At 30.4% G+C, this 25,802-nt stretch overlaps 1 protein-coding gene across 1 annotated transcript in view; it reads left to right on the top strand.

The window, feature by feature from the left end:
- The window catches only part of LOC107451418 (cubilin), a 97,211-nt gene that overhangs the window by 9,915 nt on the left and 61,494 nt on the right, over window positions 1–25,802 (top strand). The window contains exons 3-7 of the mRNA XM_016067495.3: window positions 12,673–12,912; window positions 16,427–16,546; window positions 20,434–20,679; window positions 24,360–24,510; window positions 25,036–25,253. Of these exons, the coding sequence (XP_015922981.2) occupies window positions 12,673–12,912; window positions 16,427–16,546; window positions 20,434–20,679; window positions 24,360–24,510; window positions 25,036–25,253 (975 nt within the window). The remainder of the gene's footprint in view (window positions 1–12,672; window positions 12,913–16,426; window positions 16,547–20,433; window positions 20,680–24,359; window positions 24,511–25,035; window positions 25,254–25,802) is intronic.

Below are 25,802 nucleotides of genomic sequence, written 5' to 3'. Positions count from 1 at the left end.
ATCGCTATAATACATTGAAAAAATCCTGTTTGTAGCTAGTCGGGAAGTTAGTTTAAAATCGATTACAAAATTTCACCCGGACAGACATACACGAAGGCAAGTTTATATAAACGTGGTAAAAATTTATTTCTATATTTAGGCCACGAGCAGCAAACAAACCGTGACTACTACTACTTATTAACAACAAAAACATATATATTTATTTGAGAAAATTATCTAAGGGGTAATTTCCACTCAAAAGCATTCTACTCCCTTCTCTTAGAGTTTAAACTCTATATCTCTCCAAAACTTTAATTACAAATTTAAATTCTGACATTTAGTCTGAATATTATCAAATATATCTCAGTAATATTCAATATCATTATAATATATAATCAATATATCAATGTATATAATGTATATAAATATCGCCATTAATCCTAGTTGTCTTCGTGCATTACCATTTATTAAAAGATGTAGTGTCCGAACTGGTATTTCGAAAAAAATCCGTCTAATTCCTCTAGATAGATTATAACTGTTAATAAATAGTGATAACCATAGATAGTTTATCCCTCCAAAAAAGGTAAAGATGAAACGTTCTTTCAATAAGTCTTACTTTCTTTTTTATGTGCCTATAAAAGTTTATATACCTTTGTTAAAAATTGATATTTTAAAGCAAAAATATTGGAGTTATTTCGTAATAACAAACATTTTAAGAACAAAGTCTTTAAATTGCAAAAAAGTGCTTCCTCTTTGAAATCATTTTATAATTTTATTAGTCAGTTTATAATAACTTTAGTTCCTAAGCGTAACAAGAATATTTCGTAGATACCAACCAAGAAGTTTCTGCTCATCTTTACTTAAAATTAAACGAATAAAATTTTGTAGCTCTTTTAATCTGATCAGGTAATTTGCATGAATACGGCTTAGTCGTATTTAAACGAATAAATACTACTAGAAAAGATGACTTTTAAAAAATGCAACTTTTCCAAAATTCAATTTATCAGAAACTATTCGACCGATTTTGCTCAAGCTCTATATTTTTCCATATAGGATTATAATCCTTAAAATGAAGTGAGAAATGTATGCCTTACAGTTCAAAATTTTTTAGACTATTAATAAATAAAATAATAAAAAATACTAAACATTTACTATAACTTGTTTTTTTGCAGCGAATCATCTTTGGATAAAAAAATTTCATAATTGCGTGATTCGGTAAAAAATTCTCAAGATATAGTGAAATATGCAAAAAATAAAATTGACATTAAGGTGACCAAACTTTGGGCCGCTCTCCTAAACAAACTATTGGGACCATATTTCCCAGATTATGGCCATTTTGAGGGTCTAAAATCCGAATCCGTCGGAAAAAAAGAAATGTTTATTCAGGAAAAAAATGTTTTTGTATCTGATTTAGTAACTTAAATTATTGTCTGCGCTAATTAATTAGCATATTTGAGGTCACCCCCTCTAACTAATAATATTGAATCCTAAAATGTGAAGATCCGATCATTAGATCAAAACTCATTCAAGGTTGTCCGTTTATTTCTTTGCTCTAGCTGTGTACATCTCCAGTAAGGGTGTTTGAATTTCTCAAATGTCGTGGTAGTCAAAAACTTTTTTAATCAAATTTACTAAATCAAAAATGAAATGTTAGTGCACAATTTTATCACCTTAATATTTGATAAAAATTTCTCAACTTAATTTACCAACAAAAGCACGAGAAGTTAGTAATATAAGGTGGTGATCGATTGTCAGGGAAAAAATTAAGCTTTAATGCGGGTTTGGCTTGTTTTGCAGGCTTATTATTACTTTCCCTCCCAATCTAACAAATCTAATTTGCTCAAAGTATAACTAAAGAATCTTTGTTTCAAACTTAGTAGTGGTAAAATAAATAATTTATTAAAGAAATAGGTTGACTACCAGTTTTACCTTCTTAACCTGATTGTCACCATCCGGTAATAACAATATGTGTGTAAATGATTTTCATAATAAAGTAAAATATTAAGAAAATTAAGTAAGATAAAAAAATTCTAATATAATCCGATAATGTTAAGAACTTTCACAAAACAGGAAACACAACTCAACTCAGCTCTTCTAAGAATAACCCTGAGAAGTGCAACAGACCTTTAATTATGACTTTAGCTATTTTGGGATTATGCGTCTTGATGAAAGAACACTTTCAACCATCTTTGACAAATTACATACACTGTTCTTATGTAATGTTTTGTTTGTAACCTGTCGCGTTTGTTGACGAATCATCACTACAAAGACAGCACAAAAGAATGGTACAAACGTTCCTTCTTCTGCAGTTTTTTGCCTGCTTAAACTTATTTCATTTTCTTTCTTTCCGGAAACGCAAATTGCGTGAGAACGTACCATCCCTCTCGCACGGACATGATAGGATAAAGCACTTTCAAAGCAATTGTTTTGTTCGTAAAATTGGTAGTATTCTGCTGATTTTGACGTGTTGGTTTTACTTAAATATTCTTAACTTAATGAAGTGAAACTTGTTATGTCATGTGCTACAAGAGGTAGAACACAAACACAAACAAAAGATGTGTTATAAGCTGTCATAGAATAGCTTTAGAGCATAAACCAATAATAATAATTGGTATTGTTTCCTGGTTCTTCCTTTTTTGATGGCTTAGAATAAGAAGAGAAATCATAAAAAAATATTTTTTAACTAACGGAAGCATTTTAATATGACTTGAAAAATAAGGGCTCAATTCTTTTATTTCATTTAAGGATTTTGTTCAAGCATTATTATCTATTTTTTCGTTTATAGAGGATTTTTTAAATACAACTTTTGTATTTAAATTACATAAGGGTGATTCTTTGGAAATATGACAATTCATAAAAAAAAATTTCCTAAAATTTAAAGTCTTCAAAAGAATCTAAATTTTTTTTTGTATATTTATTTAGTTACATTTATTAATATTTTACTAGACAGCAGTGTAGTTTATTGACATTTGCTCAAGAAACAAAATAAAATCGAAATTCACCAAATTTTGAATGCCAGGAAAATGACTAGAAGGCCAGGAAAATGAAATATTAGCTTAGAAGTAAAGAAAACAGTCATTTTAAGCTAATAGTACTTAATTCAACTTAAGAGACTCAGAAAGACAAAGATGAAAAGTTAATTTCAACTTTTTATGCAAATAAAATCCAAAAATAACTATTGCGAACAATTTGAACATACCGTTTCTTCTCGGTTTCTCGTTTTTTTTTTCTCAGTTTATTTTTTCTTGATTTTTTTCAGACCTTATGTTTTAAAATAACCTAGAAAAACTAATTTTACAATAATTTGCATCAGAATTTTTTTTAATTATATTATTTAAATTTAAAATATTTCATATCATTTTATTTTACAACTTTATTACATTCGTTAATTTATACACTCAAGTAGAGTTTAGAGACTATGAAAGAATCAAATTGTACAATGATGTTCTTAGCTTATTCTGTATATTTTAACTATCTGTGTTTTGAAAAAGAAAAACCTGAACCTAGGCTACCTACTTACGACTTTTTAATACAGAGAGAAACAAAAACACGTACTTTCAAAACCCTTTGATGCCGAATCTTTATTAAACCTATTTTTCATTACTTTATATTAATTTAGGTCAAAATAAATGAAAAATATTATATTTCACATTTAAATAATTTAGGGTTATGAAATACAACATGAAACACCAATGTCTTTCTCTGCCTTAATGGTAAATCTTTCAAACGCGGCTTATTTCCGAACAATAATTTTTCAAATTTGCATTTATTTATTTGCAGTTATTTAGTTCTAAGTGACACAGTTATTCATCCTTGAAATTTATTAGATTTACGAGGTAAATTTTTGAATATAAATGAATATTTTAGATCTAATATAATTCTGGTAATTTAAAAGATTTTTTCATAACTATAAGACTGTTTTTCTTATAATTAATATATATAAATATATATATATATAAATTTATCTGTAATTTGAGCTCCAAAAAAATTATAAAAGGAACACCGGTGTCCATTCTGCGTCAGAGAGATAAAGGTTTTTTTTTAGTTTTTATTCTGTCTCAGAACAATTATATATTTTATTACCTTTATGCATTAAAATATTTTAAGTCAAAATAAAAAAGCCGCTGTTAAAAATCAGTTTCCTTTTATTATCGATCCTTGGATGATGAGGTTGTTTCTTCTGTTTACTATCAATAAAATTTTAATAGTCAAAGTTTTATTGCATGTAATCAGTGAACTTAATTTTATAATTAATTCATTATGGTGGATGCATATATATATTGTTTGAAAGATCTAACTGCTAATGATGAAATAATTGATGATACCACTTTTTTTTTCTTCTTTCTGAATTAAAACTAGTGTTGCAACATTGTTTACAAAAGGCTTAACCCATATTACTTATACCTCTTTACATCGCATTAACACAACATAACATTATTGATGTTTACAAGAGATGACACGAAAAAACCTAATGCTACCCAAAAACCAAATCTTGCACCCATTTGCCACACTAACCCACATGCTGCTTTGTTTCCATTCAACCCATCTTGAAACCCACGAATAGACATCCGATTTTAATGATCCAAGCGTCACTTTAAAGAACATAAAACGATCAAGATCAATTCGTTTAAGAAAAAAGACTGACTCTGGCCGACGTAATGATCGCGGTGAAAGATAGGTTGACCAGAGTTGGTCAACAAATCTCGTCACGCTAGATGACCCCTAGATGATTCTGCGCTGGACCTCAGAAGAACGGGGTCGCCAATTAGTCGACGTTGTTAATTGAGAGTGGTTACGCAAAACGCCCACCCTAGCTGACCCATAGTTGTTCGAAAGAAAAGATCGTCTTTTCGGTGAATCTTTGAAAAGAAAGAGATTCAGTGATTAAAAGTGAAAGTGACCTCGATAGGTTAACCTGAAGGTGTCAACGCTCTTTATATATACTGTCTTGTTTTTGAGAGACAATTAGTCAAGTAACATCAGTAGAATTATTCCAAAAGAAAAATTTGCTCGATACATGAGGGAGTTATTAATTGGTCATTTTTTAGGCTGGAGAAATGAAAAGTTGTTTCTTTAAAATAGGATCTCTTATAAGCTATTATGTTCTCCTTATTCGAACGACAATAAAAGAAATATCAGATGCTTACTTTCTCATGCATATTGAAAGTTGATGATCACATATCTGAGAGAATGAGAGATCGCCAAAGAAAAAATATTTATATTCTAATTATAAATGAGATCCAAATTAAGATAACAGTTTCACAACAGAGCAATATTTTGGTCAATAACTCTTGAAAGACGATTTGCATTTATTTTTAGAGAAGTCAGCAAAAAAGATATAAGGTTACATAACTTTTTTCAATTATTTTTTTTTATCTCTTAACATTTTTAACAGTAACAAGAACTAATGAAAAAAGTTTTTAAAAAATCAAAGTGTGACGGCAAAATTAAGCCGAATAGCTTTGCCCTCTATTTTAGAAAATGAATTAAAAATGCTTCCTAATCCAAAAGATTGTATTCGGTCAAGCTTGCGGGTAGCGAGAATGTCCAGTCGAGGTACTTTAGCACTAGATTATGTGCTAAATTATGCACTAGACGTTACGCTATGTCGATTAAACAAATCATGTTTACCTAAACTGTAATTTCACTCCTACTTAAAATATGCAGGGTTATTACTATCTGGGCAATTATTTAAAGTAGTAGGCAAGTTAAAATAATGATGATTTAAGTTATTAGTATAAACCAAAAAAAAATTCCTTTTAAAGGAAATATACAGAGGTTGAACAAAATTATGAAAACGCTTCTTTATTAACTTCGTGTAAACTATCTTTCCCTTAGCAACAAATGTTCCTTAAGATTTTAAATCGTGAAACTGTTGGAGTTATCAGAAAAAGATTGCTTCAAACTTTTAGAAATGGTGTCCTTTTTGCCCATTCAAAATTCGACCAAAATGAGCATAGGAAAATAAAACCTTTCTTTAATTTTTAATACCGTTATAAATTTTTAAGCATTCTTATATAAATATCGCAATCCTGCAGCATGATTTAAACTTTTCTGGTATTAAAGCTAGAAAGAAGTTGTTGACTTCCACTCCTCATTTTGGTCGATCTGAATTTTGCATGGATAAAAAAAGCATCAGTTCTAAAAGCTTCAAGCATGATGTTTCTAATTGTACCGACATTTTTCCATGTAAAATCCCCCAAAGTATTTACTACTAAAAGAAAGATTGTTTACATAGAGATAATATAGAAACATTTCTACAGTCTAGTCCAACCTCTGTATATGGGTGCGAAGAACCTTAAAAATATTTTTGAATTGCTGAATTGGGAGCTAATTTAAACATTTTTAGTAGCCTTCACCCTTTGGAGAAGATGAGACACCGGTGTCATTCTTATATATACTTTTTCTGACTCTCTAATTAAAAATAAGCCGACCGGCCTGCCTGTGTGAGAATTAGGGAACTGCCCTTGCATCAGAAAGGTTCTGTGTTCGAATCCCGGGCAAGTCATGGATGTTCTTTCCTTCTCTGTGCTATCTGTGCTTACTGTGGGAGCAACGTTGGCCCAACTAATATGGTGCCCCTGAAAGAGTGGCCAACAAATCTGCCCTTCAGATGCCTGTATGACGTAGGTCATTCCCCAGGCGAGCATTGGAAGAAAAATTACAAGTAAAAATATATATATTTTTTTTTTCAATATTGAAAAACATCATAATAGTTACTTAAAAAACCTGTTAGAGTATCGGAATTATATTTGTACTAAAATATAAAATCCAAAAAGTAGTTTGAAAGAAAAATTTCATTTATTTTCAAAAATGTATAAGTAATTCATTTCGTAAGTTAAAGAAATTTCAATGATGAATATCAGTTTCTCTTCGACCTAAATAATTACAAATAAATGTAAACTTGAAAAATTATTGTTTGGAAGTGAGCCATGTTTGAAAAATTTAAATTTATCACTGAAAAAGTCACCAGTGCTTCGTGCTGTATTTCATAACAATAAATTATTAAAATGCTAAGTATAATATTTTTCACTTATTTTGACCTAAATTAATACAAAATAATAAAATCTTAAAAATATGTTCAATAAAAATTCTGCGTCAGAGGGCTAAGAAACGCTAGCTACTATTTATTGTTTATTTCCATGTGTTAGCAATCCTGACATGTTATGCTGCTAGGACCAACGGAGGTATCTATGGTATGACAGAATAATGAATTAATTTTATCCTGATAGGCAGCTATGCTCCCATTTTTCGTACATAACTTTTCTTTTCAAAAGAAAAAAATGTCTTGGCTCAGTTATTTCATTCATAGCATCTACTTGTAAAATTAAGTTATTCATTTCAACAGTAATGTAACTATAATATAAATATAATTATATCAACCTGAAATATTTCATTGTATTTTATAGAGCCAAAATTTGGTAGCTAATAATAAAAATTTTGCCGACCGGCTTCTATGGTGATCAGCGAGTGACCTCATGTCAGAAAGGTCCCAGATTCGAATCCCGGATTTGGCATGGATATTCTATCCTTCTCTTCTTATTTGTCCTTCTTACCTGTGGGAGCAGCATTGGCCCACCTAATATGGTGCCCCAGAAGGAGTGGTCAACAAACCTGATACCCAAATGACAATATCCGCAGTTCCTGATTTATCATGAAGTCTGAGAGGCCCAGGCCAGTCCCCCCCCCATTTCTGGGGGCCCCTAAATGATACAAATACTTTTTTCTATGTTTTTCCTTAAGAATTACCTATTAAAACTATGAGGTAAAAAAAAACTGAAATAAATATAAGCTAAAAGTTACTAATTTATTGTAATTTACTTATGTTATTAATAATTTAAAAACGCTTCGTAATCTGACAACTTTTAAATTATTTTTCAAGTAATAATCAGGAGGGCCCCTGACAGTTCTGTGCCTAGGGACTCCGCATTTCTAGAGCAGTCCCTGATTATCCAGGTGGACATTGGAAATATATAATATAAAAATATCCAATTATTTTAGACATAATTGATCTTTCAACTTTTTTCATAACGCCAGTTTTTTTTTCCTCTACAAAATTTTGCTTTTACGCTCCTCTTGACAGGGAATGGGTTAAGTAAATTTTTTTCGAAAAAAAAAAGGTTGAAATTACATCTTTATGAAAAATGAATTTTTAAATGATAAAAACCAATGTTTCCTTAAGAAACGCCCTGCAGCCGTGTTATACATTTTGAAGGCGGAAAAAGCTTTCACCAAACACGTGAGGTCAGGTATTTTGATAATGCTGTCCTGATATTTTTGTGACACAGTTGAGTGATCAGGAAAATTGATTTCTTTTATGGCGCTCTCTCCAATACTTACTTTCTTTACATGGGTGGGTAGAGAAATTCCTCTTGATTTTGACCTTATCTTTAGAATATTATTCTTCCTGTGAAATTCACCAAAATTCATCGGCCTTTTAAGAAAACATTGGGTTCATTGAAATAACATTTGTTTAGACTTGAATCCCTAGAGCATTTTAAAAAGTAATTCATTGGTTAATTTGGTTAGTTTAATTAGTTTTCGGTTAATTTGAGTTTTTCTAAAAACAATAATCTCACTCGTTTAACATAAATTAAAGAAAATTATGCTTATTGTCTAAACTCGAAAGATCCAGTTTTGGAACCTGTTCCTAATTCCAAAACAGGAAGACTATTAGCCTGAATGTTTCGTTGTTGGTACTAAACTTCAATGAGCAAGTGGGGGTTGATCAAGACAGATATGGACCTTAGGCCCCTTATTAAATATTTTGAAATTAGTACCTAATTAATTGTTACCCCCAATTATGTACCCAATTAAATGTTGGTTTTTTCAAAAAAAGCATATATCTATATAAAAACCATGCCCTACCAGACCACTAAATAAAGTGGAAACTTAAAAAATGAAATTTATATTAAAAATTTTAAGGATTGCGGGAACTCTGTTTAAATTCAAAACAATTTTTTGATTATTATCAAAGCTGATGGTGCTAAATACTTGAGACATACCATTTTTAATTATTTTGGTGCATTATTTTAGTATCCATTTTTAGAGTGCAAAACATTTTTGGTCTTAATAAGAAATTAAATTAATTGAATGAAACCAACACTGAAATAATTTAAAGTCAAACTATTAAACTAGTTGTTCTGTTATTAAGAAATGCATAATTATTTCATCATCAAAAATTATCATTTTCCTTTTCTTTCCACAAAAAATAAACAAATAAAATTGAGAAATAGTACTGACTCCTATCTCAAATATGCTGGCAAATAATACCTCAATAAAAGCATTCGCAACAGGAAATACATTGGCGTTTGTTAATTGTTCATAAAATTTAAAAAATTTTAAAAACGACTAAAAACATTTATTAACCGAGAACGGTATATTTCTCATTTAGGTTAATATTTCTTAATTTCTTAGAACAACCATTAAATGATAATGAAAAAGAACACACGAAACGTATGCTTGCCCTTTGTTATTCCCGCATTGTTCTCGAACCTCTATTGTTTACATAAAAGTTGCGAAAAATGTTTATTCTATTCCATGGTTTACTACATAATTAGTTTTGCAAGTCATATATTCTTTTACTTACAAAAAAAAAACATTTCACAGTATTATTCAGTTAATAAAATTAACATAAAACCTCTTGTGTGGAAGGTTTTTATAAGTAATTTTAGATAAAATGAAACGTCAATTTTTATATAATTTGCATGATAAGAATGTACTTTCATTAAAGTTTTTTCCTATAATTTTAAAGAATGCGTTAATTTTTTATTCATATTTCCTTTAAATATTTCCGGAATAGACAATTTCGATTGGAAATGTTAGTCAGGCAGGACATAAGCAACTTTGACTTTAGGCAATACATTTCAAATGAAGCGACATATAGTACTCTTTGTAGTTTAAAGAATAATACATCTTAAACGCTTAAAAGCATTTAGTGTTACATTTCTAATGGTTTGTAACATTTGTTGAATTAATATTGTGAGACTGGCTACACTTCATCGAAAAGGATTAAGGCATACATTGATAAATTAACTTCCATACTAAACACTGCAAAACACACCCATTTAGCTTCAAATTGATATGGTAGATGGAAATAGTTTTATTAAGTTGTTAGTGAAAAATCAAGTGACCCGTCGTCACGAACGTGAGTTTCCCGTCCTCGCGAACTTGAATTACTGTCCTCATGAAGGCTCGAATCCAGCCGGCCGAAGACTCCCCTGGTGCAAGCTGAATCTGTATGGTCACAAAGTCTTCCATGTTCCCACAACAAATTACACCTCTGGGGGTACTGAACTGGAGATTGATCGTTCTTTGGTTCAGGTCAAATTTACGATCTGTGGATGAATGGGTAGATGCATGCATGTATCCACCCTGTAAACGGGTTATGACGAGTGTGTGACTGAAGTCGCATTCTTGGCCATAGATAGCGCCACTGAAAAACAAGAAACACGCCCTCTGCCTTAAATTCGCTTGGTTTCACCAGGTAGGCTGGCTGGTATTAGTAAGTGGTACAATTTTATAAATTTCCAGATACCCAACTTGAACAATCGAATCTTTGCAATAATAAACACAAAATCATCAAAAATAAAAATAAAAACTGAAATATAAGAAATGAAATGACTGAAGCTTCAAATTATAATAATAAACAACAAATTAATTTTCCCTCTTGCCAAAATGGCAGTAGGCGCTAAAATAATGAAACTACAGGAAAACAGCACGTGCTTCAACATTGAAACTAGAGCATGTTGGTGACTAATTAATTTTCCATAAAGTAAACACCTTTTCACAGGTACAAAACAGTTTTCAATGCTAAATTATAAAGGAGTTAGGGGAAAAATCCAATGTCAACTTGGTTTGGAAACGGACCACAGTGAAGGGTTAACGCTTAGCTGATAACTTTAACGATATTTGCTAAAGAATTTTTATATAAGTAGTTGAACACCAGAGTAAAAACATTAAAGCTTTGAGCAATTTTTTTTTAAATTTCGCCAAACTTTTCCACTTGTCAGGCATAATTTTCAGGATTCTTATTTATGCTTTTTCTATGTTACATCTGCCGTGACACAAAGTCCTCCCTGTCCACATAACAAATTATACCTGTGGGAATACTGCATTGGAGATTGCTTGTTTGCTGATTCAGGTCAAAAATACAATCTGTGAAAGAATGTAAGGATTTATGAATAGGTCCGCCCTATAAACGGGTGTGACGTATGAGTATGGCAGAAGTCGAATTCTTAGCTATATTTGGTGCCACTGGAAAACAAGAACAATCTTTGCATTAATGGCCTACGACAACAGCAACAATCATTTATTTATATGTAGCGCTGGTCAAAGTCATTATAAATTAAATTTATAAATTCAAGATTTGAAATGAAAAAGCACAAACTTTGCTATCGCTTTTAATAAAAAAAAAAAAGGTTAAGAGAAATTGGTAAATGGTGGTAACTATGAGCATCACTCCAATTTCGGTTACCGGAAAGTACCACCTTAAAGTTAAAACTTTAAGAGAAATGGGAATAAGGCCGTAGATGGCCTCAGGCTCTCAGATAAATTTCGTTGGCAGCTATGAGTATAGGATTTTACAATACTAATTTATCCTGTTTCTAATAATGAAGTTTTTCCGAATGTACTCAAGTTGTTTTAAACATGCTCAAAACAGTTTTAATACAGTAATTTTCGAAAAAACTAAAGTGATAGTGGTTAGATAAAAATACCATCTTAATTTAACACAATAATTTTGCACTTTTTCTCGAAACACGAAAGTTTGGGGACAAATTAAAAACAACAAAAACCTTAGGTGCACAGGGATGCCAACTGCTCCAATTTGGACAAAATATTTTATTTAGAGGTAGAAAATTAGACTCGAAATTTTGCAGACTCAGTTCTGATAATAACTAAAATTCTTACAACAAACTAACTAAAACTAAATGCATGCCTACCTACTTTTTATGTTATCGAGGGAGATTTTCCTAAGCGATAGTAAAATTAAAATTGCATTACAGTCATAAGCAGAAATAAAATTTTTAGTTTATGTAGCTGCCAATTTTCTGCACTTTGTAAAAAAAAATTTACAGTGGTAGCAAATTTTATGTTTTAATTTGTCACTCTTTATTTAATAAATTTGATTTAAAATTATTTTTTACACCTCTTCACTTGAAAAATTCAAAAGTTTATGTAACAAGCTACTTTGACCAGTGTAGTTGGGGTGACACTTTTAAAATTTTGGCGAAATAAAAAGAAAGCATAAATTTTACTGCCACTTTATGAAAATAAACTTTTCGGAAAAATGCGTTTAAGTTGGCTGACTTGTAAATGCCATTATATATAAATGTCTTAACTATTTATGTATAGTAGTCGGCAAAATCAATCCTAATGAAATTTTCTAAACCAATATTAATGTATAAACTTTGCTACCACTAAAATATTATTCCCCACAAAGAAAAGCAAGCTGTCATTTCTATCAAACATTTGAACTGTTTCAAATTTAAATGTAACAATTTAATTCTATTTTATTTACATACTACTAATATTACTTCCAAATATTACATATTACTTCAAAATATGTGAACAAGACATATAATTATATTTAGTTTATTTTTCATTTCAATTAATGCATTTGTTTTTACTTTTTTTTCATATTTCAATTTATTTCGTCCTATTTTACTGAAATTAAAATTTATATATATACAGATTCAAACTGTGGTGGAATGTTGATGGGATCTGAGTTTTCTCTCAAAAGTCCAGGATATCCCGTACAATATCCCTCCAATCAACAATGCGATTGGAAAATCCTGAGGATGTCAAAGAATGTATGTGGACTAGAATTGACGTTTCAAGGATTTGACTTGGAGCCAAGTGACAACTGTACTTATGATTATCTACAAGTAGATGGGAGCAGATTGTGCGGAAAAATTGCGGACGGAGCTGTGCGTGAGTACATATTATAATAATAAACGTATGAACAGAGCAGTTCTTGCGAAAGCAAAAAACGCTGGAAAAGTTATACTAATATATTAAGAATTTAGTACACTGTGAAAAATTTCGAGCTATATTGCGCCAAGCATTGGTATTCATTTGTTGGCTGCATAAAGTGGTGCTCAGTTTTACTATATATTGGTGCTTTCACTAACTCCGAACAGCGCGAGAAGGTTGCACCCAAAATGGGTATTTTGAGAGAACCTAAAACCAGCGAAAGGTTGCACCAAAAATAAGTGTTTTGAAGGGAAGTAAAAGTGGAGGAAGATTGCACCATGATTTGTTATTTTTTAGTGCTAAAAATCAGGGTAAGGTTGCACCATTATTAAGTATTTTTAAAGCGCCAAAAAGCAGACAAAATTAGCATCATCATTAAATATTTATAAAAACAGGAGGAGAAGATAATTTAAATCAAATTTATATTAATCAAATTATAATTTAATTATTTAAATCTATAAAAATTAAAAAAACTATTCTTATTTTAGATGTGTTATGTAATATACATAAATATATTTTACATAACACATCTAAAATAAAAATATTTTTTTTTAATTTTTATAGATTTAAATAATTAAATTATAATTTGATTTATATGAATTTGATTTAAATTATCTTCTCTTTTGTTTATAAATATTTAATAATGATGCTAACTTTCTCTACTTTTTGGTGCTTTAAAAATATTTTCTTTCATATAAAAGTTTTTTCTTTCTTCAAGTTGATATATGTTAAATTAAAATTGTTTTTGCATTTCATTCGTTAAAGCACCAACAGATGCTATAGAGTTAGTACCGCTAATGTTTTAAAGAGAAAATAAGACGGAATTTCAATTTTAGGCTGAAGCAAATTCTTATTACTATGTATTTTGAAATTATTTTACTATTTAGAAATGAAATACTTTCACAAATAAAAATTTATCTAAAAAAGTAGACAAATATCGGATTGGTCAACCCCCAATCTCTAATTAAGGAAACATTCCAATATTAATTACATTGGCGTATGGAGATGATAAATTTGAAGTAATTTAAGAAATGTAAAAATAATGACATAACTTAGAAATATTAATAAAAAATATACAAATCCAGATCAATATTCAAACATAATTTATTCATTTACAATCACTGTGATGTTCGTATACATAGAATGTAATAATTTTTATGATTGATCCAGGAGTTCTTTTGTCTTCAGGGCTGAGTGTAAATTTACCAGACTATGGAGTTGAAAATTGATTGCCACAAACCCAAAGATGGGTGGGTGTTCAACGTCGAATATGAAGTAAAAAAAAAAATTGACTATATCCAGAAAAAAAATCAAAATGTGGTTAGAAAATTGCTGTTAAGGCTTCTCAAGTTGTTTAAATTTAGCTTCCACTTGAGCATTACATTCCTTAAGCTTTTTGTACACATTAATATTTTCTTTAAAGTTTTTTTTGTGTGGATAAAAATTAATTAAAGCAGCTTTTTTCCATCATTTAAAAAAATTTTAACATCATAGCAACTTTGATAACCAAACCAGGTTGACTAGTAACGCTTTTAGTCAGGTCGAGGCACTTTTGCACTAGATTACGTGACCTGACCAGGTCCGGTCGTAACATTAAAATTACTTATTTTTTTAAATTGTCGAAGTAAGGTTGCTAAACGGGTTCAATAACAGCGAATGCAAAGCGAATATTTTGCATTTGGATGGACTGTTACAAAAAAAACAGACACTGTTCAGCATTATTTTAAAGGTTTTAGTTCTTAATGTTTAGTAACTTCGCCATTTTTTACAGTTAGTTAATTAAGGTACAATGGTTTCAATGAAGGAGATAAGATACTTCTGCGTACTGTGCTGTTATCTAATACTATTTATTTATAAAAGACACTCAGGGGCAGCTTCATGCAATGACAAAAACTTAGAGCCCCCACCAAATTTTGATTGCTTTTTAGAAAAGAATGCCTTTCTTGGAGAGAGGCCGTTTTCCACCAGTACAATTTGTCCAAAAACAATAATTTCCAGGATCCTTTATTTATTTATTGCACTTTTGTCTATATCTTCGGTGTTTGTTCTCAAAAGTTAATAGTCTAAATCTCAAATAAAAGCTATTCGCATGGCTATCAAAAATAAATATGTCCAAAAGTATTTTCAATACATTTAACCCACACAAAGAACTCAGAATGGCCATTTTTTGGTACTTACGTTCTCTTCTATGCAAAAAAAAATTGGTTTTATTAAAAAATAATTTTTATCGTGACACTTGAAAATACCTCTCATAGTCATATCCAGAGATGCCAACTTGCTCTGGTCAGCGGATAAATATTTTTTAATGTTAGTCTTGTAATGTATGATTTTTGGTTTAGTAATTTAAATTTATATGGTTTTTACTCATCACTACCTCTAACTAATTGTAAGGCTTACGTGATACGCATGTTTGTTACAGTTTGTTACAGATGAGCCTTTTAAAAAGTGTACAATATTAACCGAAATCTGCAAATTTTCGTTTGTAGTCCTCTAAGGTTCCTTAAAACAATTTGTCGAATCCAAAGCAGTTGGAATCTCTGGTCATGCTCACCAAAATATTGCGAAATATACTTGAAAAAATATTTTTTCCCGTTAGTAGTTAACTAAAGTTGAAATTTTGAAGACAAACTTTAGATTGCTTTTATAGAAACAGGAGAACCTAACATTTTTTCTAACTTAACTTACTGATCTGATTAATCTTAACTGGGATCCCACGGGTGACTAAAAATGTAAAATGTGGTGTATAATAAAAAGCACAAATTTATTCATAGAGATTAAATTTAGCTAAATTTTCAAGCATGTTTCTTTCAGTTTAGTATTCAAAATGAATGAAAAGAAAGTTTTTGTTTTAAATATGAATAATTTGCAATGTAAATGAGGGAAGTTACGATTTTAAAATTGAATAGATTACATAAATTGAAATAAAAAAAGAGTTACCATTTTTTGCATTTTTAGTCGCATGTGTCTTTCCTGTCTCACTGGTTTGAGATTAGCGGATCTTCCTGATATACCTGATTATATATACCTGATTATCGTTCATATGTAGTAATAGACAAAATTCTCTTAATTCTAATTTAATAAAATATTAATATATTACTTTTGCTACCACGAGGAAAAACTCTTTTCTGAAACTAAGGAAATTTTCGAATAGTTGGAGTGTATGTTCATAGTAGTGAACAGAAGAAATACTTTTGTTTACAAAAAGTTATATATGTATCCAAATTGGTTTGTTCGAAAAGGACCAATATTGAATTCTCTTTAATTAATCCTACTTCTACATTCTACAAATTCTATTTAGAATTGTTTTGTTTAGAATCGTTAAGTCAATTCTTTTACGTTCTTTTAATCCACTTTTTTTCTATTCAACTGAACTTATTTATTTCATTTATTTTCTCTTCTGAAGTGAATAATATATTCCGGAAGTGCATTCTAATGAAAGTAATCTAACTTGAACCCTTAATGTCTTTGGCAGGAGTCTTTATGTTTGCTGAAAATGACACAACTATAAGGTTCGTTAGCGACAATCAAAACACCAGATCAGGGTTCGATATCAGGATTCGTCAGATCACTATCTGCACTCCTGAAGCTAAAGGTAAGAGCACGCCTTTCTCATCCTGTTTGGTATAACTATTCCGTAGAATTAAATATTCGATGGTAATAAAGGAAGTAAGTTGGATAAATTAAATATAACGATTCATTGTAGCAAAGTGCGAATAAGTGCTTTCAATTGTTTCTGAATAATGACCATTATTTGATACCACTTATTAAAAAGTAATTTAGAATAATTTACCAATGGAATACTAATAGTCTAAAATACGGTAATGTCTGTAACATTTTGAACTAATATAAGTTGAATATTTGAAATAAAGAAAAATAATTATCAATGGCCCTTGTTATGCCTTGGTTTACTCAGAAATTCCATTCCAAACTTAGCCTTAATTTTTCAAATAGGGACTATTATGATGTTTAATTTCCTTGATAAATCATTCAAAAAGTTGGATATTTTGGCAACAGCACTTTTCAGTATCTGTTGACTTGATCATGGGAACTCTCTCAGTTTTCTTACATAAAAGATTTTAAATAAATGTCCAAACATTTTTCTCTCTTTCACGTATTCTAATACGCTTCTTTAATAATAAAAGCTCTTTAAAATAAACACCAATCTTCTGGAAATATTTCAATAACATCACCCTTAATATATTTTTCAAATTGCTATTAAAGAGGAATTAATGAAATAGCAATAGTTTAGAGAAGAAATCAATAGAAATTTTAAAAAAAAACATAATAATCATAAGTTAAATTGAAAATTCATGATTAAATTAAGAAATTAATTTAATTAAATAAGTATCATTTTACAGAACATAAGTAAATAAAATTGTATTTTTACTTTTTTTCTGGCTATGCGTTTCTTTGAAGAAAAAAAACTCATTTTATACTTATATTTATATTATGCTCATGTAAATATTCGATCACTTTACCTATAATATAATCACAATAGCTGAAGTTTTAGCTGAATTGAAAAAAAATGCACTTAAAATGTTAAATCTGGAAACATTGAACTAAATTTTTAATTGTGACACTTATTTTATTATAATGTATAATTGTAACATTTGACATACTTTGTTGCAATGTATAATTGTAACATTTTACTAATTTTAATTACAGCGTATAATTGTAATATTTAACTAATTTTATTACAATTTATAATTGTAACATTTAACTAATTTAATTATAACCTATAATTAGAACATTTAACTAATTTAATTATAACCTATAATTAGAACATTTAACTTATTTTATTACAATGTATAATTGTAACATTTAACTAATTTTATTACAATGCATGATTGTAACACTTGATTAATTTTATTATAACCTATAATTATATCATTTAACTTATTTTATTATTACCTATAATAACAACATTTAACTTATTTTATTACAATGTATAATTGCGAGTATAAACTAATCTTATTACAATGTCTAATTGCAATATTTAACAAATTATAGTACAATGTATAATTGTATCATTTAACTAATTTTATTCCAATGTCCTAACACTTAAATGACTTTATTTACGCCTATAACAATTGACTTAAGTCTTTTTGATTACGTATAAAACTGTAACATTTAACTTATTTTATAATAATTAAATAGTGTATAATTGTATCATTTAACTAGTTTTATTTCAAAGTGTAGTTGTAACATTCAAATAATTTTATTTTTACCTATAATTATAACAATTGACTTATGTTTTTTTGATTATTTATAAAATTGTAAAATATAACTTATTTTATTATAATCAAATAGTGTACCGTTTTTTTTTTAACATTAAGCAAAATTGTAGATCATTCAAATGCATATAAGTTTCAACTGCAAAGTTATAGTTCTACGAAAGTTGAACTTAATATTCTTTTAATATCACACTATAATAACACTGAAAGGGGAAGAAATAAGTTCGTGACGGTGAATGATATTGTGGTCCCGCAAAGGGGTAATTTCATGTTGTCGGAACAACTCCCAGCCAATTTGCTCTTTATATATTATTTTAGGGACAACGGTAGAGCGGAGAGCCAACACAAGACTTATAATCCCTCAATTTGAACTTGGTCTGGATATTATCTTAGTTCGTGAGTGGTTTCAAAACTTCCGTTATGGATTTCAGATAATATTGTCATGCGTTCAGAACAGGCAGCAAGGGGTCAACGAAGAACTGCGAAACAAGTTAGTTCATGAAGGAAAAATAAAATAAAATTCTTTTTTTATTTTTGGCAGACTTAAATCGAAAAAGGCAGGATGCATCTATTTCTTTTGCCGCCGAAAATTCTCACCGTGCTTTTCAAATGTGATGTACTCCACATTGTTAGAAATTTCTCGTGAAAAAAATCATTAAATAACAATTTATTTAATTGATATTTTGCCATATTAAACCAAAATAGTCATATAAACATAAAGAAAGTGTGGTATTCAAACTGTTAAACGTGAGAAAAATTATTTCTTGACTGTTTTCACCTAATGCGGTTAAACATTAAAACTTTTATTTGTACCAACTAAACACAACTTATGAAACCACTCTGTTCCTTGCAGCTGTGTGCATACTATTGTCGAGAGGGCTCATCTGTTGATCACTTAACTGGCTGAACGGGAGGGGGGTTCGAATCCCAGCGTTGACAACACAATATTTTTTCCATTTCTTTAACACGTAAAGAGTTTCCAATGTCCTGCACTCTCTAATTAGTGACCCTGGTATATTAGGATACGAAACTCTCTTTCACGCATAGATAGTAGCAACACAGAGCTGCTTATTACAAAAAGTCGAGTATTTCCCACCTCTCATGATAGATGACACTAGCAGTTAAACTAATTAAGTTTAGTTCCAGGGCTCATTTTGCAAAACCCAACTCAACCGCAACCTAAATCCAAAATCTATTACCTAGCGACAAACCTAATATTACTCAAATCCAATGTCTAGTTAAATTATATTTTTGCGGTTTTAAAACCATGCTAATTGTAAATAGTTACAAAACTGTATAGACTTGTATTTACTTTTTTTTAACCATACTAATTGTGAAAGGTTTCAAAACGATAAAAGTAAAAAAATATAATGGATGATTAATTGAATGGAGAGACTGTTGCCGGTTATTTTACGTTAATTTTAGAATGAAAATTCTAACTATGTACGTCTTTCATCGTTGGTTTGATAGAAATTAAATTTTATTTATTTTAAATCGACAATTTGTAATCTGCTATTTTTTTTTGATCAACTAGTTTTAAGTAGTTTTTTAACAACTGCATTAATAGTAATCAATTTTTAAAATATTTTTTGCCGTTTTTTACGCTTTCTGGTTACGATTAACTTTTATGGTAGAGATTGATGTTTCAATTGATGTTGCAGTTGTAAGCAGGAATTATATCAACTATGCAAACATTTACTGTGCTTAAAAAATACTGCAAACATGTATGGATATTTATTAATCCTTTTTTATATGGAGTGGTGGTCAAAATCGTTATTAATAAATATAAACATTAAATAAAAAATATATGCATAACTGTTATAAGTAAAAAATTCGCCAGTTCAGGAAAAGGGTGAAATTTCAATTGGCTGTAAAATGGAGATAATTTGGACACTAATTATTTAATATAATTTGTAGTAGCATACGGCTCATTACTCTATTTGAAATCTAAGAACTCTGGCGATTTGAAAAGAAGTCAGGATTTGGATTGAAGATAAATCTAATTGGCATTAAAATTGCTATAACATCTGCTTTTACTGGAAAGGAAGCAATTAAAACTTGATGGGTGTAGGTAGTCGGAAAGCTCCAATATAAATTTCAGTGATCTGGCTAATCATAAGAGGTTTAAAGTTTCAATTGTAAGGTACCACTCTCGCTGATTGAAAAGCGAGTTAATAAATTGAAACCTAATAAAACTTTAATAGTGACTTCATTTATTATTTAATATCCATATCTTATTTTTCAGTTCCTGAGTTTTCATGTAGTAGAACATTCGACCAAAAAGAATTTTTCATTCGCAGTCCTGATTATCCCGGTAATTATAGCGACAACTCCAACTGCACGTACAGAGTGCTCAGATCAAGTAAACGAGTATGCGCCTTGAAAGTTACTTTCGCTACTTTTAGTTTAGAGGAAAGTGTCAACTGCAAAAATGATTATTTCAAAGTGGATGATCGTAAATTCTGTGGTAAACTGGAAGACGCTACAACCCGTAAGTAACTTTTGTTTTACTAAAACTGGTGAACAAATTTCTTATTTTGTTCTGTAAGGTTTGTTTTTTTTTAACAGATCTTAGATACTTTTGTATCTCTGATTTCAAATCTGCGATCAATCATTCTGATTTTTCTCTCCAAACTGCAGTTTTTATTTAAAAATGACATTCTCAGTCTATTTTTCGTTGAAAAGTTTAACCCATTATATACAATAGGGGATGCACAAATGTAATGTTACGTAAAATTCATATAAATGTTGTAAAATCTTCTAGGGGAGTTAGGGCACAACAACAGGATTAAAATTGTGCATACCCGGAAAAGCCACCATGCCAAAAAATATACATAGGGGAAGAAGGCTAGCCTCGATAGCCATAATGTAAACTTCTAGGGGAGTTAAGGCACATCAACAGGATTAAAATTTTACTTACCGAGAAATGTCACCTTGAAAAAGAATATACATAGGGGGAGAAGGCCCTACTGGGGATGGGGAGGAGTTAAAAAACTTTATCTTCTTATTTATTGTTGGTTTGTTCTCCATTTTTTCACTATTTATATACAGTACTGTACTATTAATGAAGATATTTCTATGAGAATACCTTTATATCTTCCATGTTGATTAAATCTGCAACATATTTTGAGATAGAAAGGAAGAAAATGATTGCGGTTGGAGGGAAACAGCGTACGAAATCATATATACAGTCCAGTCACGTTAATGTGACCACCTGTCAAAAGCCAAAATAACCACCTTTGGCAGAGCGGACAGCTGCGAGGCGTGCGGGAAGAGAGTCAATTAGGCTTACTCTTGGTAGCCCCTTGGTTCATCTGGGCGGTCAGTTGCTCAACAGTTGCACGTCTATTCGCCCGAACGCATCTCCATAGCCTTCGTTCGCTTCTGTCATCTATAGCTCGTGGTGCACCACACGTGCCAAACCGCTTATTTTGGATAGTGCCATTTTGCCATGCACGGTATACTTTTACCACGGCGGCACGCGAACAGTACACAAAATTAGCAGTTTCCGAAATTCTTCTACCCTTGGCCGAAAGTCAATAATCCTGCCTTTTTGGACGTCGGATAAATCGCTACGTTTCTGCATTACGCCAGCAATTGAAATGCTCTCCTATGCCCTAGGACATCCTTTATATACACTCCACTGTAATATGCTGCTACCTGCCTTCTGTGATTGGTTATTTCACGTTGACGTCGAAAGTAGGTAGTGGTCACATTAATGTGACTGAATAATGTATATAGATTTACCGTACTTAAACGTGCATGATAACCATAACCAACCCATGAGATAACCATACATATAGTTCAACAACCGGATTACAGGGGACGTACATCCTGACTGTCACTTTGCTTCTTATACGCTGGATTTTAGTACATATGATGATCTATTATATTTTATTTATAATTGCAAAATATCTTCAACAGAAGAAAAAACACATTCCACCTAAATAAACAAAACTTTCTCTTTTAGACGAAACTCGGCGAAACCTTCTATTTTGATAAAAAACGAAACCAGAAACTTTCTCTGTTTATCATGCTCACCGACGCGCAGCGGATTGTTAAAAGATGGTTTTGAAAATATGCGGTTACATTCATAACTTTGTGTTTTCTGGGTTTTGGGAAGTACTCGTGAACAAATTGTTCTTTTCATTTAGAATGAAACGCACCTCACACGTCATTTATTTAACGAAATCAATGGCCCGAAAGAACTCCATTTTGATGGGCAATCTAAAGGTTGCTTAGCCAAGGTAAGATTTTCATTTGATGCTTCGATGATTGTACGTATGTTTTAGGAGGTAGTTTCTCTCATCATCGAACGAGAACTTTTCTAAGATTTAATTCCAGGAACTAATAACATTAAACAAATTATGCGAGAGAATTTAGAAAAAAGGGAAAATGACTGTAAATGACATGAAAGTAATAAAAGTAGATGGGTAATTTGTGTTTATGAGTTTTGAAGTCTTGTTGTTTGGCATAATTATATGTTTTAAAAATATTATAATGGTAGTTTAATTTATTTATTTATTTGTCGAAAGAGATGTGCGGAAAAATTCTTCTGTTAGCTATTTATATAGAATTCTTCTGGTCAGCAGCTTCCGAGTTAAATTTTTCCGAAATTCTTTTTTGAGTTAAATACACTTGCAATATTGGTAGGAAGTAAAGAAATTTAGCATATTAACTGTTCCAATAAATGTTTTTTTCATTTTAAATTGAGGAAGCAAAAAATAAATATTAGAATGCAAAATAAATTTAAAAGATTCAAAATCAAAAACTAGTTTTGTATTGCAACATGCAATGGTTTTGAAAGGAAGATCGTCGAACTTTCATTATTCTGAAACAAAAAACAAGGAAAAATGAAAAGAAAAAGTATTCATTAAAAAGGCACACGAAGACCATTTGTTTCATTGTATGCAGTAATTGTATTTTATTGCATTTCAAAACCATTTGTCTAATGCCATAATATACAAATGATTAAAAACTGTGATTAGTTTCCTAGAATATGTAATTCTTGCAGGTAGACCTATGATGATAATAATAGCAAAAAAAAATTAGGAAAATAATATGACTTCCATAAATTTTTATTCCATAAATTATAAAAGTTTCATTTTCACTTATATTTGTGAACGAAAAAATACAAGTTAATATCTGAATACAAAACTAGTTTTGCAGAAAAAAAAATTTCGGTTTCGAAGCAATGATTAAAGGTTTATTATTCAAGAAGAAAAGACAGGCAACATCTGTGCTTAGTTACACAACAAATCCAATTGTCTAACATGAAACTAAATGTAAATAGTTAAATGAGCAACTACTAATCCTGTATCTAATGTCTGCAAAGATATGTCTTATTATCGAATTGCAAAATAAGTCGATCTGGGTTTTTTTCAGACGCATTTCCTTTCCAAGGAGTGTAAAAAATGTTTCTTTTCTATTCATCCTTTCACGTATATTTGTAAAAAAATTTATCTCATTATGTAACACTAGTTTTGCGAAGCAAAATAAAGAATAAATAAATTAATGTAAATAAAACTCTTCTTTTTTTGAAGCAATGTTTAAAGTTTTATTTAAAAATAATGACTTCAAAATTTTTTTATCTATAAATACTATAAGTTTGTCTTGAAAAAATGCTAATATCTAACGTTGGCTTTGACGTTGGTTAACGTTGGCTAATTTCATTGGTGGCCTTGAAGCCAAAGTTTATTGCTCAAAAAGAAAAGACAGGCAACAACTGTGTTTAATTACATAACCAAATCCAATTATCCAACATGACGCTAAATGCCAATGACTAAATGAGTAACTACTAATTCTGTATCTAACTAAACTAAACTAAACTCAGCGGCGCGACAGCCCATAGAGAGCCAAGGCCAACTGTGCCCATCTCAGTTTTCTTGACCTTGGGCTCTGGGGCGCAGGAGCGTTCCCGTTAGGCGATCAGCCAAACGCGGAACCCCCAGTGTTTAGTTCCCAAGCATGCTTGGTACTCATTTATCGACCCACTGAAGGGATGAAAGGGTGAGTTAACCTAGCCCGGCTCGAGGATCTAATCCAGAACCTGTGGAACCTGAGCGCGACCACTCAGACACCGGGTGTCAATTCTGTTTCGAATCTCTGCAAAAATATGTCTTGCTATATTAAACTGCAAACTGATCAATCAATCTGATTTCTTTATTTCAGAAACATTTCCATTTCAAGGAGCGGAAAAGATGCTTTCTTTCTATTCAGATTCCAGTGTATCCGGTTCAGGTTTTTTTGCTCACGTTCAACAAGAAGAGTGTGATCCACGTTCGTTGGCCAGTCCACAGGAAGAATGCTCTTTGGAAACAAAGTAATTTAGCTTAGAAATCTTTTTTTTTCAGTTACAAATTAAAGAATTATAAAAACAAACCGTCCATTTCTTATTTCGGGGATCGAAAAATAAACAAGATAACTTAACTAAATAAAATGAATTTTGAAATATACTTTCTCTAAAAGAAATGGTTTCGTAAAATTGTAGAATTAAATGGCAAGCTGAGCCGTGTTGAATGATATTTTAGCGCATTTAATAAAATCAAGTGTCATTTATTATTAAAAAAAACGTCGAATATTGAAATATCTTTTCAAACAAATAAACATACAATTCCCTCTATGAATTTTTTCCTCTAAATGTTCTACAATAGCTTGCTGAAAATTGTGAAGTGTCACTATGTTGAAGGCATTAAAATACGAATCTGTCAGTTGCCAAAATAGAAATTTCATGTTTTTGGCGTGGCATTGGCGTGATATTGGGTTTTTAATGGAGAACTAAGCCTTAACATGTTGATTGCTTTAAAATGGTGGGGATTTTATAAATCATTCTCTTTTTTTTTTGCAGCAAGACTGAATTCGAATTGAAAAGTCCCCGTTATCCAACTGATGCCTATGGAGATGATCTTAACTGCCAATACAGAATATTAAAAGCTTCTCCTTCTGTGTGTGATCTAGTCGTTACCATTTTGGACTTTCAGTTGCAGGAAGGTGAAGTCTGTGAAAATGATTTTCTTCATATTGCTGAAGAACGTCTTTGCGGCACAATTGAAAGTGGAATGACAAGTTTGTTTCAACTTTCTCTTATTATTATTTTTGTTTTATTATTTACATAAAATTCTGGATGACACAGGTGCCATATCTCTCCTGAAACAAGATTGGTCTAAAGCTCAGAGAAATTATATGTCTATGGTTAATATGGCTAAGAACATCAGTATATAGCAGGATGGCATCCCTTACATGTCCAACAAAGTCATTAAAGTGGTAAAAATTAAAAAACTAAAGCTTCCTGAAGTTTGGTCAATTTTGACATTACTTCAAAAGCTTTATCTCAGGATAATTTGATCGTAGTAGTATTTTCCACTGGCATTTAAGAAATTAGCTTGTAGTAGAGGACAAAATCACTGTGAAAACAAATTTATTAAACTGAGAATCATACATTCTAACTTAAATTTTGCTATCACAGATAAACGTTACTCACATAGTGGAGCGAGTTGGTACTCCTTATTAAGAAAAAAACAAGAACTTATCCCATAACATATTTTAAAAGAAAATTAGTAGCCAACATAAGGAAATCAAAATAGTTTCTTATTACACAAAGTACAACTTTTTTTT

The sequence above is a fragment of the Parasteatoda tepidariorum genome, chromosome 8, assembly GCF_043381705.1.
Source record: "Parasteatoda tepidariorum isolate YZ-2023 chromosome 8, CAS_Ptep_4.0, whole genome shotgun sequence".
Classification (NCBI taxonomy): Eukaryota; Metazoa; Arthropoda; class Arachnida; order Araneae; family Theridiidae; genus Parasteatoda; species Parasteatoda tepidariorum.
The sequence above is the reverse complement of the archived record's forward strand: the minus strand, read 5'-3'. Positions and strand labels throughout refer to the sequence as shown.